Genomic DNA, 16,377 nt, shown 5'->3' with positions numbered 1-16,377 from the left:
CAGTCACAATCACAGGATCCCACTAAGAGGAAGACACTCAAATATTTACAAAACAAATCTATAACTATACACAACAGAGAGATGATTTACAAGGATCTAACAATATCATCTTCCAAAAGTAATCCTTTACATTCCACTGTTTCCCTCTCAGTCAAGGATTCTGGCCAGGGTCAGAACAAACCAAGAAATCTCGTTCCAAGGCAAAGACAGAAAGCAACCTGGAAAAGGAAATAGCGGAGGATAGAAGAAACAGTAAAAGTGACTTCCCCTGTGGCGAAGAGTTTTATTCATGTAGATCTACCCTTGTGTTCAATCAAGGTACCCCAAATCCAAAACCAGTATGAAATCCCCATCAAATCACTCAGATATTTTCAAAGTGAGAAGATTTTCTGGAGAAGAAGAATGATCTATAAGACGAGGGAAACAACCATGTTTACTCCTATGTCAGTGAGGATTCATTCAGTCTGAGTGTGGTGGACATGACCAAGCCATGTCACATGACACAACAGACATAAGGCTATAGAAGAACCTGTCAATAATTCCCCAAGATCACGGATTTCCTGAAGAAACCCATCAGGACTGACTCCTGTATTATCTCATGACAAATACTCACCCTCTTTTTCTCCTCCTCCTTGTGTCTTTCCTCAATGGCTGCCAACCTCTTCTGTCTTTCTTTCTCCTTTTCTTCTCGTTGCGTCTGTCTTAAAAGGGCCTTAAAAAAAAGAAAAAAAGAACAGGTTCTTGTCGTCAAACACACGTCACAAATGTCCACTGGTTTTGTAAATCTAAAAATGGGAGGGCAGATTACAAGAAAACAACCTTTTTTCCCAAAAGACTGAAAGATAAATGATGTTTGTTGATTTATCCCTTCCCTAGGCTGATGACAGACTGTCAAGGGTTTTCTTGTATTTCTATAAAAAATACACAAACACCCTGGAAAGTTTGGATTCTTTTTATCGTGTTTGTTGTGCAAGTGCAAGGGATACTTGAATTTTTGATTTTTTAAAGTAACACACGATCCATGAAATCAGCTTAAAGTCCCGATCCGTGAAATAATCTGAAAGTGCCATATAGAATATCCCAATCAATCTTGACATATAGAACAAGACACGATACTTGACATTTTTACAAGTGTTTTTTTTCTTCTGACAGTCAACAACTGTTAGCAGCCAGGTATTCATTTTATTCCTTAATAAAGATGTGAGAGTAATGAGCCTTTTCCATGACTCAACTTTGGGCTGCCAAACAGTGAGAGAACGTGTGAGTAATGAGCCTTTTCCATGACTCAACTTTGGGCTGCCAAACAGTGAGAGAACGTGCGAGTAATGAGCCTTTTCCATGACTCAACTTTTGGGCTGCCAGAGCAAGAGTTGGACCAGGGACCTACACAAGACTTCACTTGGAAAACAATAAATTCCAGACCCAATGACGTTTTTCCCCCCACATCCATATTCCATATTGGGAGTAGCATACACAAGGCAATAGCCTATAGGATACGATTCAATGACTTGCATGGAATAAATTGCATTTAATTGGGGGTTTTTTTAAGTAAAGAAAATCACATAACACTTTCCTTAAGTAAATTTCGATGTCAACAGCTTGAACATGAAATGTTGTGGCCTCCACCAAATGTCCAATGTGCTAAAATGACTCATGGATCCAGAGTTAACCTGTTCCTATCATGTGGAACAAACAGTAACATAACCTTGCTACCCTTTGGATAGGATGCGAGTCTATTGTAAAGTACTTTCTGCCAGATCAAATAGAACCAGCTACCCAATCTGCTGGGAACCCTGGAGCTGCAATCAAACCACAAACTCCCACAAACATCCTTACCTGTTCCTCTGTAAGAGGAAGCCAATAAATACATGGGGTAGCCTTGGTTTTCCTAAACAAATCATCCAGTAATTTAGCCGGAGGTTCTTCATCCGCTGTGGAAAAACAAAGGGGGGAAAAACACACTTTACAAGAGACCAACATTGCAAACAACTTTTGGAACAAAAAGGATAAAAACAGAAACTCCCATAGCTGTCCCCGCGGAAAATTGCAAATGAAAACCCCAAAAATTGCACCCAAAATTCCAAAAATTGCAAGGAAAAATTGTAAATTTAAGACATTGTTTTCAATAAACAGCGCACAATAATTGATTCTTGCTTTAATTCTATGACAAGCACAGTCCACCAATTTTAGTAGGTATGTATTATACAGTATTGTGTCCATAAATTACATTGATATTGACATTGCATACACAGACAAGAAATATTATGCCAGGTATATACAGGGGATGCCATCGGGAGATTTTGAAAAAAACAAAACAACACTTTTACACAAATGCATAGATTCCTAACAATTATGTGGTAGAAAAGCTCATTAAAAAAATATATATTATTATTATTATTATTATTATTATTATATTTCCAAGTACATCATAATAATAGAGTGGAACTCGGGAATAACGAGATCGAGGGGGCTGGCCATAAAAACGTTCTATTTCCGAGTAACATGAATATATGTTTATGATAGTATATTAAACACCCATAATAATAATAATAATAAATAATATATATATATATATATAATAGATTGATGTTAGCAATAAAACTATTATTAAATAGCATAATGTCATATGGAGGGTAACAAATGACATAAATTTTGTCCCTGCTTACATCATTTTTTTGAAAATATATATATATATCTAAATCGTGACTTATTTTACAGATTCAAAAGACTGGAAAAAATTAGTTCTTGCCATTTCCGAGTTAGCCTGTTTTGATTGTCAACTCAAATAAGGAGAAAAAAACAGGGATTTATGTTTTACTCGTTATGTCCAAGCTTGTTACTTTCGAGTTCCACTGTATCTAATAATAATAATAAAAATAATAATAATAATAATAATAATAATAATAATAATAATAATAATAATAATAATAATAATAATAATAAGTGTGTTTCCTATGTTTAGCATTATATGATTATATGAGACTCCAGAACATGAAAAATTTCAAAAAATTGCGACAATTGTCAAAATTGCGGTCCCGTTGCAGTAACGACGAAAAATCTGGGCTGCAAGCGCCGCTATTTCCTGGAGGGACAGCCATAGAAACGTTTCATCCAAAAAAACATTTTTTTAAATAAAAAAAAGAAGAAGAAAAGAAAAACCCTAAGACCTGTCCGTCCATCATGCATAACCATTTCCTGTTTCCAAAAAGGTCTAGAAGTCCATAAAGGAGTCCAGAGTGAATGACTTGTCATCACAGATGAAGGAAGTGTTCTGGTAGGGTTTTTAAGAATCCCACCTATACCAATGTGATAACAATGACAAATGATACCCACCACATTGGCAACAAGTCATTACATGATTGGACACAACAACTTGTAGTCAAACCCCTGGTCTAGTTGGTCTAGTTGGTCCTCTGGACACGGATTTCATGAAGTCAGATGGGGACACAAATTGACTCATTTCCAGTCAGAAAAATACATGTTTTCTATAATTCAGGAATACCCTTTACTAAAAAAATAATGAATAAATAAAGCCTGACATTTTTTCACGTAAACACCATATTATATCAAAATATTTTGTGTAGAGCTTATTTTCATCAAATGGTATCACCAGTCAACCATAGAAAATGATACATCTCTATCTAATTGACCTATTTAATAAAGTATTCCGTATTCTCATTATTTAAATGTTGACCATATATATTGCATGCCATGTGTATTGTGCAATAAATTACATTATTATTATTATCTAGCTTCCCCTTAGCTGTTCCTGTAAACAACCAATACTTCCATCTTAAAAAAAAACCCCAGATGAGCCATAAGATGTCCAAAATCCAGTCATCTGGTTGACCATCCTTGGTTATTGAATGGGTCATCCAGACTCGTTTCTCAATCCATCCATTTCATCATCAACATTCACACACACTCACCTTTCTGTTTCTTTTCTTTCTTCTTTTCTTCATCACGACTTCTTTCCCTTCGCTTCTGGTCTTCTTTCTCCCTCCCTCTTTCTCTCGACCTTCTGGATCTGTCCTCCTCACGACCTTTTGACCTAGACCTTGACCTGAAATGGACAGCAACAACATTCAGCTTCTCAAAATACTCAATGGTTTTCTCTCGACAAAAGTTCTACCAAATCAAAACCAAATTGGGTTATCTTCAAAAGACTTTTTGCATTACTTTCCAATTGCTTGTAAAACTCACACATACACAAAAGCACAAACACACATGCACAATAAAAAATAATATTTAAATGAATGAATTAAAAAAAATATTAATACATAAACAAATAAATCAATAGAGAGAAATAGAAAAGAGATAATTGACCTCAAATTGTTTTCCATTCGACTCTGACAAATGGATAACAAACATTTTTAGATAACGACTAACTTTGGATAAGTCTGTTGACAATAGAAAACAGATTTTAAAATATATATTTATAACTGATTGAAAAAAAAAACCCAACAAAAATGGATGCTGCTCATGTACGGAAAAATTAGGATATAAGGATCTCATGAAACACGTGGAGAAACCCTAAAAAGGAAAATATAAAGAACCAGTTCCCACAGTCAACCGTTCTTCGCGTGTAGGGTGTGATACGGACATGTTCTATTTTCTTTCACATACAGGATACATCAAAACTTTGATAACCTTGGCATATCGTACATCAGTGGAAAGAGAATTGACTGTAGTTTTAATCCATTTTATTATTTTAATCAAATCGCCTCAACGTAAAATGCTAAAAACGATTAAAAAGTGATGCGTTTTAGGTTTTTTTTTTGCTTAGTATACAAAGGCAGAGATGCACTTTGCTAAAATAAAAAAGCCTGAAATAAGACCAAATATCAAAATATTTTGTGTAGATTGTCTTTTCATCAAATGGCATCAACCTTAACCCATGGAAAATGTGACATTCCAATCTAGCTTCCCCCTTACCTGTTGCCTTTAAATTCAAACAACCAATTCTATCATCTTTCAAACAAATCAACTCACCAATACCGACCAAGGTCAGTCAGAAGTCAGAAGATTTCAAAAAGTCATTTTCCAGTTTTACCCATAAAAAGGGCATCCCTGAAACGGTTCCATCCCAGCGTGGCCATACACGACACATACAAGGTGGTGTGTAAATACATCATATAAAACAAAATGGATGTTTTTGTTTTTAAGGGTTTTACGGCGCTTGCAACACATTAAGGTCATATCAGTGCCAGTAAAAAGGAAGAAAATGGGATAGTAAAAAGTTCTAGAATTACAATTAAAGCACAAAAGAAAAGGTAAGACAAAGGGGAATTGGTTCAAATAGGGAACAGATGTAGATTCCAAGAGCACACCGTCAAAGTACTTAGTTTGAGATCACCTAAAAGTCTCATCCAGACACAAGCACAGGTCCCAACTAAAAGGAATACACTCAAATGTTTACCAATCATATAATATAATATGTAAACTAAACATAATACAATGCATAACAGAGAGATGATTTACAAGGAAAAAAATATCATCTCCCAAAACTATTTTTGTTTTTGTTTGTTTGTTTGTTGCTTTAGGTCTCTTCCAACACAATTGAGGTTATATGAGAGACCGCTGAAACAAAAAAACAAGCAATCTAACAAAAATAGTACAAATGTAAATCAAAATCATAACCTAAAGATATCATAAGCTAAATTATAAATAACCAAGAACAAACAGGCAGAAGATTTACAGAAAAAAAAATATCCCCTGTCAAAAATACAATCACAAACCAAAGAAGCAGGATAGGCTAGTAAAGAGAAGAAGAAACGACATCACTATCAGATCGTACACCCATGCGAACACCATAGGCATATGATTCAAGGGTGATGCTCCCATCCAACCACCCGCTCCCAAAACTATAACTATACATTCGACTGTTTCCCTCCCAGCCAAGGAACTCCGGCAAGGATCAGGACAAAACTATGTAATCTCATTCCAAGATAATGACAGGAAACAATTGGAAAACGGGTATGGGGGATAGAAGACACAGCATGTACCTCCCTGCCCACTATGGGAGGTCAGGATCCCTCAAAAAAACAAAATGGAGACCAAAGTCTGGACTCACCTGGCTGTTTGCTGGTCATACATGACACATACAAGGTGGTGTGTAAATACATCATATAAAACAAAATGGAGACCAAAGTCTGCACTCACCTGGATGTTTGCTGGACCTTGTCTCTATCCCATTCTCTCACTGGATTCTTCCTATCACTATCTCTTCTCTTCTGTCTCTCCTGCTCTCTTTTCTCTCTTTCTTTATCTCTCTCCTCCCTCTCCTTGTCCCTCTGTTCTCTGGCCTTCCTCCTCTCCTGCTCCTCATCCCTGTTGTCCCTGGGTCTGACTCTTTCTGGTTCATCTTTCTGTGGCTGTCGACTGACGGGTACTGGGCCCACTCCACCGCCCTGACGATGTTTTATCTGGAAAACAAGTAGTCAATTTTCATACAAAAACAAACTAGAACAGAATTTAATTTTCATACAAAAACAAACTAGAACAGAATTTTATTTTGATACAATAACCAACTTGAACAGAATTTAATTTTGATACAATAACCAACTTGAACAGAATTTAACTTTGATACAATAACCAACTTGAACAGAATTTAATTTTGATACAATAACTAACTAGAACAGAATTTAATTTTGATACAATAACCAACTTGAACAGAATTTAATTTTGATACAATAACTAACTAGAACAGAATTTAATTTTGATACAATAACTAACTAGAACAGAATTTAATTTTGATACAATAACTAACTAGAACAGAATTTAATTTTGATACAATAACTAACTAGAACAGAATTTAATTTTGATACAATAACCAACTTGAACAGAATTTAATTTTGATACAATAACTAACTAGAACAGAATTTAATTTTGATACAATAACCAACTTGAACAGAATTTAATTTTGATACAATAACCAACTTGAACAGAATTTAATTTTGATACAATAACTAACTAGAACAGAATTTAATTTTGATACAATAACCAACTTGAACAGAATTTAATTTTGATACAATAACCAACTTGAACAGAATTTAATTTTGATACAATAACCAACTAGAACAGAATTTAATTTTGATACAATAACTAACTAGAACAGAATTTAATTTTGATACAATAACCAACTTGAACAGAATTTAATTTTGATACAATAACCAACTTGAACAGAATTTAATTTTGATACAATAACCAACTAGAACAGAATTTAATTTTGATACAATAACCAACTTGAACAGACTTTAATTTTGATACAATAACCAACTTGAACAGAATTTAATTTTGATACAATAACCAACTTGAACAGAATTTAATTTTGATACAATAACCAACTAGAACAGAATTTAATTTTGATACAATAACTAACTAGAACAGAATTTAATTTTGATACAATAGAACAGAATTAAAAACTGTGTTACAGTATCTAAACACATGTATAAACTGTGATATACCAACAGTTAGACAATATCAAAGAAACACATGTATAAACTGTGATATACCAACAGTTAGACAATATCAAAGTAAATGAGAGGCAAACTGGGAAAAGTCAAAAGGGACATTTTAAGGGAAAAGTTTTAGATCTCAAGTAAAAAGCACAAAAAGGAAAAGTAAGACAAAGGGTCCTGGTTCAAAATAGAAACAGAAGATTCAACCAGCAAGTCATCAATGTGCCAATTTGTGGACGCTACATAAGTCCCATCTAGGCACAATCAAAGGATCCCGCTATGAAGATAACACTAAAATGTTTACAAATTACAATTTCATTCAAAACTAACAACCACAACAGTACAAAACGTGGAGATGAATGACAGGCAAAAAAATATTTCTTAACAAAAAAAACTATACATTCAACCGCCTGCCTCTCAGCAAAAGATCCCGCCCAGGACTTGATGCCAATCCAGAATAAAGACAAGAGACTATAAACAATGCAGCTATAAAGGAGTAAAAACCGTGCCAAACCTCGTCCACTGTAGCAAAATCCACATCAAGTATTTTCGGGTTGGATGAGGGCCATCTCGTACCGTGTAAGACACCTCTAGTCTTCACTGCATCTTCCTCATTCACATACTGGAACAAAGGGGGAGAAATCATAGCATCAAATAGTTTTATAATTGAAAAGAATAAAAACTTCAGGCTTTTATATACATAAGTGCAACAATACTCAACATGCTTTACAGGGAATCCAATCCATAGCAACAGGATGAGGCCTAAAACAGGTAAGGCATCCCTTGACAAAACTGTTACCGCCCTGTACTCATTTTACACCCAAGTAGGGTGAGAGAATGTGAGTAAAGAGCCAATACCAAGGACTCAATTTTGTACAGCCAGAGCTGGATTCAAACCAGGGACCTCCATGTCCTACCACTAGAGCACAAATCCATAAACTGTGTACTATGACTACATGACTATCAGGTTGGGGACACATTTCCCATAAACTGTGTACTATGACTACATGACTATCAGGTTGGTGACACATTTCCCATCAACTGTGTACTATGACTACATGACTATCAGGTTGGTGACACATTTCCCATCCAAAATCCAATCTGGAGGAGAGAATCTCATTGTCATCAAAAAATGTTAAGATTTGGATACTACTTACTAGTGTAGAGTGGCAGACTGAATTCATAACCCCAGCCATGAAAACTGACACAAGCAACTTTAATGGAAAAACCCTAATCTAGACAACTGTTGAAGATAATGCACAGTCTTGCAGATCTACGAAAGAAAAGACTAAAGCCTCTTCCAACTTTGACCAATTTGAGATTCCAGATGTCAGGAACAAACCTCAATTGTCTTGACAATAGTTTTTTTTTCAACAGCAATTTGATCCTGGAATAATGCGTCACAAAGGGCATTATGTAAATGGAATACATTAACAGATGTACATATCTTTTAAAAATTGTCCTCTCTAGTCATTATCCGCATATAACCCGAGGAAGGCCAAAGGCTGAAACGTTGTTTGCTTTGTGTAGTGTAGTCCCCTGTTACATGAGTCATGATCAATGCCTTTATTTTTCTCTCTAGTTTATTCAGGGTTGCAAATTAAAGAGACAAAAATTTAATGAACTTTTATGCTGACAAATAAATAGATCCCTTTCTGAGAGCTGAACTCTAGTACGAAGACATTCATTATGTACTAAGTTTTTTTCCATTTAGCAGGTGATTGGAAAACAAAGAAGATTTCTATTTATAACAAACTGAATTCTGTAAATAATATATGGAAAATTGGCAACTTTGTTTATTGGCTCATCTAGTAACCATTAGCTTTTGCAGTAGGAGAAATGATGACATTGAACATGTTAACGAGCTGATAAAATGAAATTGGATGAATTTGTAAATTGTATGGAGTGAGTTAAACCTGCGATGACAACACCAGAGATGGCTTGTAGTTTAAAGGAAGACAAATAAGAAAACAACTAACGGCAGCCAGGCATTCCGACTTGATACTGTTGATCCAAAACAACGAGTCTTCCAACTCCCCCGTCCTCTTGAGTAACTCTTTCAACTGGCCCAAAGTAAAAGGGCGGACAAGGCCGTTGATTTTCAAAACCCGTGAAGCAGGAAAACGTGCTGGGGCCTTGGAGGTGACCACCTGCTCTGGTTCATCTGCGTGGGGAACCAAGGGTTTGCTGGGACGGTGAGTAGCAATCATCTTCTCTGAAAACAACAAAAATGATAAAAGGAACATTTGAATTAGCAGAATCAAAACTATGTAATGTCTCAATATTGTATTTAAGCAACTATGGACAGCTCTGTCATTGTAAGGAAAAAAACCTGCATGTAGTAACTAGTAATGACTCTTTTTAGACACCTGCCAAATTGAAATCTTCAAATTTAGTAATTTTTATGTCAATTTTTAGTAATTTGACAAGAAAATCAATATCATATTCTTCTTCTTATTATTATTATCATCATCATCATTATTCAAGTATTACTTAGATGTAAAAATTCGTAAATTTCTATAAAATTGAGTATTTCCGTAATTGGCCATGAAATTTGTCTAAAGTTCGTAAAAGTACAAAAAATTCTCAACATTCAGCAGACATGTTTTTCCTTAAGACGGCAGAGTTGTCAATTAAGTTTGACTTTAAAAGGAAATCTTATGTCTAAGATGTCCAGTTGTAGTCGGTAATAAAATCACTGCTTTATCAGAAAACCGCTTAATTGGTACATGCTGTTAGAGACAGAATTTCTGCTATATATTTTCTACTGCTTCATCCAAACACATTTAATTAGAATGATTTCAGTCTTTCAAAATGTTGCAATATTCTTTTTCTTCCCGGCTATGTGGTCTAGTGGTATGACATTCGCTTTCGGATCGTAAGGTCCTGGGTTTGAGCCTCGTTCGGTGCATAGTTGAGTTCTTGAAAAAAGGCTCTTTACTCGAATTCTCTCATCGTACTCGGGTGTAAAATGAGTACCCGGCCATTAAGTTTTCCCCAGAAATGACAATACAAATATCCCTATTGACAGTAATAATAATAATGAAATCAATCTGTGACTTAAAATCCACAATTAAGTCTGTTAAATGTTTAACATGTCATCAAGCCTATCACCATCCATTACCCTAGATAGGGTAGAGTATTCTAGTTCACCCATTTGACTGTCTGGATGGACAACTAGTCATCAATGAGAAGTCGGATAAAAATGCTGCAATTAACTTATAACACCAATGAAACACTAAAATCGAAAAGAGTCTTTAAGTGTTCATTATGTTTTGTTGACAAAGGGAAAACCCGAAACATCCACATCAACTTTCATGAATTCTTCCATTTCATCGACCACTGTGTAAATATTGCCTGATACCATGTCAGACCTAAACAAACTTAGCACACCAAATGACAACAACAATCCACAATACCTTTCTTGGGTTGTCCTTTGTCAGACTGGTCCTGTTTATTCTCCTTCCCAACAACAACAGCAGCAGCACTGCCATCTTTCTTCTTCTTCCCTTTTTTTCCTTCCTTATCCTTCCCCTTCTTCTTCCCACCTTCCTTGACCACCTTGATGATTTTCTTCTCTGGTTCCGGTGACCTTGGCGATTCAGCACGCTTGACCTCATTGACCTCTGATGGTTCCACGTGTCTGGCATCTCCCTCCACAGACTCGGGTTTCTCGTTGTTGTCACCGCCATCATCAGGTCTGGAACTCTCCACTCGTCTGTCATCTTCCTCCACCACCACTATTGGTTCATTGTCTTCTTTCATCTCACAAGGCTTGGGAGAATCCTGGAAAATACAGAGAAAAAATTATTATTTCAATTTCTTGAAAATTTATTGATAGAATTTCCAGATGTTAAAAGTGAAGGAGAGTGGAAAGAATTCTTGAGGAAGAAATAGTGTGTAGATTTGTAGACTAGAATTGTATTTTAGTTGAAATTGTATGATTTAAGTATCAAATTAAATTAAATTTCATAACATAATTTAAATAGTACAAAATTAATATAAATTGTATAACATTAATATAAAATGTATAAATCATTAACATAAATTGTATAATTTCAACTGAAGTTACATAATATTAACTTAAATTGCATACCATTAAATGTGTAACATATCAAATTTTGATTTGTGGAAAACCTGTAAAATAAGGCGACTACAATGTGTTCTTTTCTACCTTAGGTAACAAAATATCAAATTGATTCTCTCCCTTCAAAGACAGAATAAAATCCCTGTAAAATAAGGCGACTTCAATGTGTTCTTTTCTACCTTAGGTAACAAAATATCAAATTGATTCTCCACCTCCAAAGACAGAATAAAATCCCTGTAAAATAAGGCAACTTCAATGTGTTCTTTTCTACCTTAGGTAACAAAATATCAAATTGATTCTCTCCCTTCAAAGACAGAATAAAATCCACCTAAAATGTCAAAATCTGGTCCCACCTGAACAAAAGTCCTCTTGACTTTAATATCCCTGAGATCATCTTCCTGTTCGTCGTAGTCCAAGGTATTGACAGCCTCCGTCTCCAAGTCAAACACTGTCTCTGTCATCTTGACCTCCCCTATCAAACCCTGGAAACAAATCGTGATAGACCATCAGAAGAGATGAGAGCATTCAAACGTGTACACAGCCATAATGTAACACCATCCCACACCATGAGATGAGAGCATTCAAATGTGTACACAGCCATAACGTAACACCATCCCACACCATGAGATGAGAGCATTCAAACGTGTACACAGCCATAATGTAACACTGTCCCACACCATGACATGAGAACATTCAAATGTGTACAAGCCATAACGTAACACCATCCCACACCATGACATGAGAACATTCAAACGTGTACACAGCCATAACGTAACACCATCCCACACCATGACATGAGAGCATTCAAATGTGTACAAGCCATAACGTAACACCATCCCACACCATGACATGAGAGCATTCAAACGTGTACACAGCCATAATGTAACACCATCCCACACCATGACATGAGAGCATTCAAACGTGTACACAGCCATAATGTAACACCATCCCACACCATGAGATGAGAGCATTCAAATGTGTACACAGCCATAATGTAACACCATCCCACACCACACAGATGTGTCTATCTTCAACGTTGTAGCTGTGTCAGTATTGACTGGACAGAGAACATAATGGTTGTGATTGTATGGCTATGTGGTCTAGTGGTATGACACTGGCTTTCGGATCGGAAGGTCCTGGGTTCGAGCATCGCTCGGCACATACTGAGTCCTTGTAAAAGGCTCTTGCTGATATTCTCTCACCGTACTCAGTTGTAAAATGAGTACCTGGCCGTTACAGCAATGTCTGTAATATTGCCTAACAGGCCTCATGACCAGTCCTATATATTAAATGTTGCTGTTGTCCAGGAACCCCCCCCCCCCTCGTAAAGCGCTTTGAGCATGTTTATAGAATATTGTACTATATAAAAGCTTAATCAATTAAAAAAAATATATATTTAGTAGTATGGATGCAAGTGACAACAAAAAGGTCGTAATTGACATGTAGAATCACCTTTAAGGAATCCGTGGATATCTCCATGGTTGACGGTTTCCTGGCCACTTTGGCCACCTTTGATGTCTTGGATCCCCATTTGCGTCTCTTGGTCGCTTTCTCCTTCTTGACCATATCATCTCCATCACCTTAAACAACACGATGATAATAATAATAATATGTGTCAGTGCATGACATAATCAGTCGGAAGGTGAAAATTATGGATTAGCATTTTCTGAAAGCTTTTGCTCCCCAGAGCATTTTAATCTTTAAGTAAATCGGGTGATTTTTCATGAAGCTATGGTCAGATTTATGGAAAAGGTATCAAGCAACTTTTCTCAAATTTCATACTTTTTCCAACTTGATAAACTGTAAAAAATATTTATAAGTAAAATTAAGCATTGATATTTCCCAAAGATGTACAAAAAGGGCTGTTTTAATCATTTATGACAAGAACTCATTTTGGATAAAAATTGACCTTCTAGCTAAACTTGCCAAATCTCAGTTCAAACCTTTTCACCATCCGACTGAACAAATAACACCACCACCAACAACAAAATTAATAAGCAAATGTCTAAAGTACCGTTGGGTCCAAACCTCAATGATAAAATGAAGCCATTCCAGGACATGAACAAAGCAGTCTTAACAAGGATGGTGTCTTATCAACTCTTATGGAATTTCCATCCTCTCTCTTTAAAAATCAGATAAAGTTGAAACTAGGACCACGGCAACTCATTGTGATATGAATATAAAGAGTCTAGAGAAGAATAAAACTATCTTTATTTAGACCCCCAAAAAATCCTCTTTAGAGCAAAAATCAGCTAAAGGAGAGAATACTCTAGGCCTTAATAATAATTTTTTTAAAAACCAAAAATGTGTAAAAAGAAAGGAGTGATTTGATTCCAAACCAACCTTTGCCTTCCTTGAATGCTTCAGGATCTGTCCCAGTCAACATTTTATCAGATTTACCCTCCAGACTTGCCGTGTCAACACCTCCATTGCCTACCACACCTTTCTTCTAGAGGAAATAAAAAACAAAAGACTGGCATGACATCAAATTCTATGCAAGTTGCTCATCTACCAGACTATACCTAAACATTAAACTGGTGGGGGAAAATTTTTAAAAAATGAGTTGACATTTTAAAAATTTAGGTTTAAAAGAAAGACATCAAGGTTTTCAAAACAAATACTTGATTGTGTTAAAAAAATATTTGTAATAATCTTTTTTTTGGACATTGTATTGCTCAGATATTTGGCCGTTAACCTTACTTTTTCTTAATTTTCTAATTTGAATGAATAATTTAAGCTGTTTTACTGGTAATAATGAGGACAAAATCCTGTGGAAAAAAGACAAGAGAGTTAATGAATACATGAATATACCACAGCCCCCTTTGTCCCAGGATCTCATCAACCAGTTGGGATCCATCTTCAACCAAGAACCAAAATTGGCATTTTCAAGCTGATTTCAAAATGGACGTGTTGGTGATGTCGATGATATCAAACGTGCCTGTTGTAGTAGATATACAGGTAACCATATCAGTTGATGAAATGACGATGATCTGATCGTGTTGCCGTTGGTTTAATACTGAAAGGTCATTTAGGAATTTTTGAGTCGAGTCACAGAAGTTCATTCATAATATTGATATAACTTTCCATATAAAATGACGATGATAAATTGTTTCTATGTATAAAAACTGGGAGTTGAAACACACGTGTATAAAGAGTAGTGTCCACAGAGGTGCTCGATAATCATGTGGTCATGTGACAGGAACAATAAGTAGACTGTCACAGTTTGATGATGTGGTCAGTAAGAATATGAAATAATCCAGCATAGTTTGGTGACATAGACGAAAATCCTGAGGCATACGTGTCAATGATGACAATTGTCCATGTATAAGAACACAAGCTATTGTCTCTCTACTATTAAATGACTTAACAGTAATGTATAATGTCCAATCTCAAACAAACGATGAAAATAACATGGAAGAAGAAGACCATGGTGAGTCCAGAAGAATTGATGACAAAATCCGATGAAAATGATAGGAATAAGATTGTCCATTTTGTAGAGAAACACTGGTAAGTCAGTTCAGCAAACAAAGTTGAAGATAACAACTGACTGAGGGGTAGTAGCTTAACTGTGCTAATGTTTTTCATGGAACTTTAACATATTGTGAATCTCCGTTGGTAAAGAGGATGAGCCACACCCGTTGTCCACGTGGCAGGAGGTGTGCGAGAACGTTTGGTGGTGGCAGTGGTTGTAGTATAGCACCTGACTGACAAAGGCATATGGTTTGGCAATACCCAGGCTGTAGTACACTGGCTCTCACAGGGGGATCAGCTAGCAAGATGATGATGTGACATGGAAGGCATGGCAAATCAAGTCAGAGAGGACAACAGACACAAAACAAAGACGAAATAGCTAAACCTTACAGCTAAATAAACAGTTTAAATTACCATTGACTACGATACTGACTGTTATAATAAAATTGACTTCTTTTCTCACAAGTAATCAATGAAACGTATTTAGCCAAGCATCTACCCAGGCCTGCCACTCTGTATGAAAGATGAGAAAGATAAACCCCACAAAATCTAACAGTCCCCCAAACCACAATGGAAACGCAGTCAATAGGGGAGGAACATAGGAAAAAGAAAAGAAAAAATATTTGAAAAAAACCAAACATTAAAAAATAAAATTGAACCAAATAAAATATAAAGAAAGAAGCACAAAGGAATCAGACAAGCAGATAGCTGAACCAAAAGAGGAAATTTGATTGACTTTCCATGACATAAAATCGACAATTTGAAAATCTATAAGTTCCCAATTTAAATTTGCGAGATTAAATAAAAAGGAAGAAAGAAAGATATGAAAAAAAAAAAAAGACGGATGATCAAAATGAAAAATTTCCATTCCCAGTTTTAAAAAAAGAGAGATGATCAGAATGATTCAAATTGTAGAATTTCCAATTCCAGTAAGATAAAGAAAAAAAATCCACCCCGGTTGTCTTTCAATGAGCATGCCATTCATGATGGACCAATGACTATTTCATCTTACAGTTGGCAGGCCTCATATTCTATCAATGTATGGTTGTATTGAGAATTTTAAAAAACCCTTTATAAGCCCTGGAAACATGTTCATCCTTTCCCTGTGTAACTCTATACTAATCAATGGGAGAGCTGGTCATATCCTCCAATCTCACTCAGTCCCACCCACAAACCTAAAAAAATTGGATGAATTTTCTCTTTTTTCATTACGAAATAGTATTCTCATTTCATTGTCTGACCTTTACATATTAAAAGAATTCAATTGACAAAAATAAAATAAAAACCCATGCCACAATTTCTGGACACCCATATGAAACTGTGGCCAGATAGAACAATGATACATTCCTAACCACCACA

The 16,377-nt window shown here is 35.6% G+C and overlaps 1 protein-coding gene across 5 annotated transcripts in view; it reads right to left on the bottom strand.

Annotated features, from left to right (window-relative positions):
* The window catches only part of LOC144976319 (uncharacterized), a 45,277-nt gene that overhangs the window by 2,399 nt on the left and 26,501 nt on the right, over window positions 1-16,377 (bottom strand). For 2 of the 5 annotated variants that reach the window (XM_078920522.1, XM_078920524.1), the window contains exons 10-19: window positions 13,891-13,996; window positions 13,000-13,127; window positions 11,901-12,029; window positions 10,880-11,246; window positions 9,440-9,675; window positions 7,975-8,082; window positions 6,163-6,425; window positions 3,930-4,063; window positions 1,837-1,961; window positions 614-712 (exon numbers count right to left, since the gene is read on the bottom strand). In XM_078920522.1, the coding sequence (XP_078776648.1) occupies window positions 614-712; window positions 1,837-1,961; window positions 3,930-4,063; window positions 6,163-6,425; window positions 7,975-8,082; window positions 9,440-9,675; window positions 10,880-11,246; window positions 11,901-12,029; window positions 13,000-13,127; window positions 13,891-13,996 (1,695 nt within the window). The remainder of the gene's footprint in view (window positions 1-613; window positions 713-1,836; window positions 1,962-3,929; window positions 4,064-6,162; window positions 6,426-7,974; window positions 8,083-9,439; window positions 9,676-10,879; window positions 11,247-11,900; window positions 12,030-12,999; window positions 13,128-13,890; window positions 13,997-16,377) is intronic. The other 3 variants (XM_078920525.1, XM_078920526.1, XM_078920523.1) reach the window with 2 other exon arrangements.

The sequence above is a fragment of the Berghia stephanieae genome, chromosome 7 (genome assembly GCF_034508935.2).
Source record: "Berghia stephanieae isolate SIO BIC M18660-M18661 chromosome 7, UCSD_Bste_1.3, whole genome shotgun sequence".
Classification (NCBI taxonomy): domain Eukaryota; kingdom Metazoa; phylum Mollusca; class Gastropoda; order Nudibranchia; family Aeolidiidae; genus Berghia; species Berghia stephanieae.
The sequence above is the reverse complement of the archived record's forward strand: the minus strand, read 5'-3'. Positions and strand labels throughout refer to the sequence as shown.